General features: G+C 48.5%; 1 protein-coding gene across 1 annotated transcript; it reads left to right on the top strand.

The window, feature by feature from the left end:
• Positions 1-4,292, top strand: LOC308391012 (protein phosphatase 1 regulatory subunit 3C-B-like). The gene is made up of 4 exons (XM_080873426.1): positions 1-188; positions 1,266-1,669; positions 1,881-2,463; positions 2,615-4,292. The coding sequence occupies exons 1-4, from the start codon at positions 175-177 to the stop codon at positions 2,889-2,891; spliced, it is 1,278 nt and encodes a 425-aa protein (XP_080729552.1). The 5' UTR covers positions 1-174; the 3' UTR covers positions 2,892-4,292.
• The last annotated feature ends 302 nt before the right edge of the window (positions 4,293-4,594 follow it).

Raw genomic sequence — 4,594 nt, 5'->3', positions numbered from 1 at the left:
GTCAGGGGGCGTGTCGGTGCGCGCGGACAGGCAGTGGTCGGACTTTAAAATGGCGGAAAAATAAACGAAGAAAAAAAGTAAAAAAAACAAACAAACAAACAAAAAAAAAAAACGTGGACACGGAGGGAAGCCCCGCGGCTGTCCGGGACGGGCCGAACCGGGCGACAGGTTTCCATGAACTGCACCAGGTGAGCTGCTCAAATATTAAACTGCGCCACAGCCTTCATCCTCCTCTTCATCATCAGTCTGTGAACTCGAGCTGCAGGTCAGCCTGGCACTGATCGATAAGCGATGGTTCTGTCGGTTATTGGTTTCAAACATCGATCAGAAGAACCGCCGGGTCAGTCAGCTTTAAAATCGGAGAAGTGTTGAAATATTCATCACAGAGCTGCAGATTACAAATCAAGTCATCAATAATCTGGCTTTGACTGTTGACCATGCACTCAGTAATCAGATTACTCTGTCAGCACCGCTTCATGTGATATCAGAAACATGCAAACGTACCTGACTCGTGTTAGTCTCATGTTTGTGTGTCCGACATACCTGTTAGCTAAAGGTAACTAAGTAAAGATGCCCAATAATCAATCACTTGGTGGTTATTGGTTTCAAACATTGATCAGCAGAACCAGCCAATCACACTGCTGTATTGAAACCTGGTCCACAGACACACGCTGGAGTTTTTCTCACTTCCTGCATGAAAAAACGTTTGCATGTGACTGATTTTTAGACGCTGTATTAAGGCTCGACTTTTACCAGCTCTTTAATTTGAACTTGGACCTGCAGTTCTATGATAGCGTCCAGTTTGTGTGTTTTCTGTGTAAAATCACCTCTAAAGACACCTGGGCCTCCTGCGCTCTTCGCCGTCTTCACACAGCCAAGTTTTTGAACAAAAGAAACGACAGGCAGGAAAGAGAATCTCTGAAAACCCACAGTCAGGTCTAAAGGTCAGTCCAGGACTCAGAAATGAGTGCTGGTCCTGTATGAGCACACCTGACGTACCTGCTTTTTAGGCAGTTTTAATGTATTAAGATCACAGAATGTTGACCATTTAATTCATTAACGAGGAAAGAATTATTTGATTGGTCACTTTTTCATCACGATTGATCACGGGCCGTCATCTCGAGCGCTCTGAACTTCGTCTGAGAGGCCATACGTAGTTCAGGTGTTTGGTGTTGCAGAGAGTCGTTATCTTCAGTGACTTTATTCAAATTAATGGAGATTTCTTCTTCTGCACTCTGAATACTGGCCCCCTCTGTCTTCCTCAGGGTCCTCCATGTCCTGAACCCTCGCCCCGGGGGCCCATCTCCCATCATGCCCATCGACGTGGCCGTAAGGATCTGCCTGGCCAGCTCACCTCCTCTGCGCTCCTTCCTCGGGAACTGCAACAAGCGCTCCTCATCCTCAGTCGCTCTGCTGCCGCATTGCCGACCGCTGCGACCCTGCCTTACCTCCGCGATGGCGACGGCACCATCAGCGGGCGCAGAGAGCAGCAGCGGCAGCCTGGGGCTGTTAAGGAGGAAGAAGAGGAAGACCGTGGTGTTTGCGGACTCGCGGGGTTTGGCACTCGCCACTGTCCACGTCTACAACGAGTGCGAAGATGAGGCGCTCAGCGAGCTGCTGACCGAGATCGAGGGTGCTGCCTCCGGACTGCACCTGGCAGACATCAAAGGTGACGGAGGAGGTCACTGATACTTAACAACAAACAAATCAGTAATCTATTAATCAATACATTTGTTCTGGAAGCTTCTTTGTGCCGGGTTGCTTACTCACAGCCTGTTTTTCGCTCTTCTTTTTGCATCCCTGAAGCAGTTGGGAAGTCAGAACATTTCAGCTGAGCTTCATGTTCTTTATTGACACCTTTCTTCATCTCCTCCTTCCAGATCCAGCAGATTGTGGTTCTTGCCTGGTTCTGGCCTTCACCCAGCCAGCCGCAGACTACCTAGACTTGAGGAGTCGTCTCAAAGCCCAGCAGGTGTGCTTGGAGACCTGTTCAGTCCAGGAACACCTGCTCTCGGGTACTGTCCAGGTCCGAAACATCTGCTTTGAGAAGTCTGTCTGGGTGCGGATCACCTTTGACTCTTGGTGCTCCTTCCAGGACGTTCGCTGTCAGTACCTGAACAACGTCTACGGTTGCCCCGACACCGACACCTTCTCATTCTCCATCGCACTCCCAGAGCTCCTCAAGCCCTCTGGAAAAGTGGAGTTCTGTATCCGGTACCAGACTCAGGACCAGACGTTCTGGGACAACAACCTTGGGAACAACTATCGGCTGGCAACGGCCGATCGAAACAGTCGGAGCACGGCCGTTAAGAGTCCAGCTGGAGTACCGTTCCAGAGCGACCGCAGCGGAGACAAGAGAGATGAGATCCATTCGGACTTTGATCCGTTTGGAAGCCCTCGGACATCAGCAGGAATCTTTCCTGAATGGCAGAGCTGGGGCCACATAGAGACCACCCCCTACTGGTGAGACTGTCACAAGACACATTTTTAGGTCACACTCACTGGCTTTTATGATGTACAAGATCCACTCCAGCACTAAAGAAACACTTTATCCTCCAGCTGTGATCCAGATGTTTGTAGGATTCACTGCGCACTTCCTCACTTTACCTCACAGGAGTTCTCAGACAGATGTTTACCTCTGGATCTGTCTCATACTCTTTTACCCCATGCACCCAAAAACTGAACCTTTAACTTACACCCTGGTTCCCACGATCCCGGCGCCTAGCCGGATACCACCCGGGGCTCCTTCATACGCAGCACAGAGAGGCAGTCAGGAGGAACCAGGAGTTCCAAAGGGCTTTAAACCAGCATCCAAAGGAGACTTTGAACCGCGAGATGAGCTGACAGGCTTAAGATTCAGTGCTTTCTCAGAAGCTCCCAAAGATCCGTAATCAGCGCCTTACAAACGTTTTTTCCTCTGGTCTGCATGTTCTTCTTCTTCTTTTGGGTTTCACAGGACTTGGATGACCTTCACGTCTTCATGAGCATCCTTCTCTGGAGGACTCTGAAACACCAGCATGGTTAATGTAAGGGTTCCTGAGGGGCTCACCTTTTTTGGGTTGTTTTATATGAACTGAATCGCTTCTGTCGTCAGGACACAGCTTTGAGTTTCCTCGGTTCATGAACTCGACCGTGACGATCAGTGTTGTGCTGTAACAGGTCAGATTCAGGAAGTGTTTTAGCCGTTACTTTAGACGGCACGCACGTGACTCACTGCTAGTTATTATGATGATGGCAGGGTTTATGGAGGCGGAGCTGTGGCCACCTGAGCTGCTGCTGGTTTAGCTGGCACACCCTGTGGTCCGTCTCTGTTCAGACTGGTTTGTCGCTCTCTTATCGGAGATTTTTTTTGTTGCAGTTGTTCGCTACTGTGTCGACTCGGAATCGCTATAGTTATGTCAGTGAGCTTAGACTAACCGTTCTCGAGTCTGAACTTGTTTTAATGCTGAGATCTTGTAATATCTGACCTTTGACCTGTGACTTGGACCCTTCAGGGACTGGACCAGCTTTAATCAGAGCTGTGCCTTCACGTCTCCCTGTGGGGATCCTGAGTTCCTGAAAATGTTAGCTTCATAGGCTAGTCCTTGAGCTAAAGTCACATGACCTCATACATGACCAGATTCAAAGGTTAGCCTGATGACGCCGCAAACTTGTCCGACTGGTCAATGTCAAAACTATGGCTCATCTGTTACCGGGCAGATTTTAGCCATGCTTTTCCCCTCACTGATGTAGCTTTAAACGGTCAAAGGTCAGGAAAGCCTTGTCACGTTTAGTTGTTTTACTCTGACCCTCTGCTATGGGCGGAGTCACGTGACCTTTCACTTCCTCTTTGCTCCTGAAACCTTTACTGAACACTCCAGTGCTCTTACCTGTGTGTGCGTGTGTGTGCATGCGGGGACCATGTGACAAGAAGTAAGAGGGAAATGTGTTTAAAGTGAACGATGATGATGTCGATACTGATGGGCCCTGAAGTGTTTCCTGAAGGGCTTGTGCTGCGTTCAGGTGCTGTCAGCCCTGAGGCTTGGAGTTTTTGTATGAGCGACTGTATCGGGGGGTGGGGGCACAGTTCTGATTGTCCCTAACCACAGAACCCCGCCCTCGGCTCTGACTTATTGTATTTAACTTGGTTAGCTCGTGAGCTAACTAGCTGCTAGCACTGTAGCAAGGCTGTAATGTAATGTGAAATGTAATGATGATGTCTGTACCAGGAAGTGATGTAAGCAGGGAGTGTTTGTCTGTTCCTATTTTTGTGTATCATTTCATAATAAAAGTCTAACATTTGTAAAGTTTGATTCTCGCTTACTTTATTCTGAAAAACTGACATCATATGAAGAGATGAAAGATAAATAATGAATAATTGTTTTAAATTGGGATGTTTTCACCTGAAAGTGTCCTTGTTGTTCAACCAACTCTGAGGGTTTCAGTTAGGTTCAATAAACTCGAACATGCTCTCTGGGACAGGAGGAGGCTGGCGTGATGAGATGTGAGCTGATGGCTGTAAGCGTGATTAACATTCCTGGTTTTGTCTGATTAGAGTCCAGCTGACTGAACCGAGGGGAGAGGACGGTCAGCGAGTCAGAGCGGCCAATGGATC

The sequence above is a fragment of the Rhamphochromis sp. 'chilingali' genome (genome assembly GCF_963969265.1).
Source record: "Rhamphochromis sp. 'chilingali' genome assembly, chromosome: 22".
NCBI lineage: Eukaryota > Metazoa > Chordata > Actinopteri > Cichliformes > Cichlidae > Rhamphochromis > Rhamphochromis sp. 'chilingali'.
This window is presented reverse-complemented; position numbering and strand designations above follow the sequence as displayed.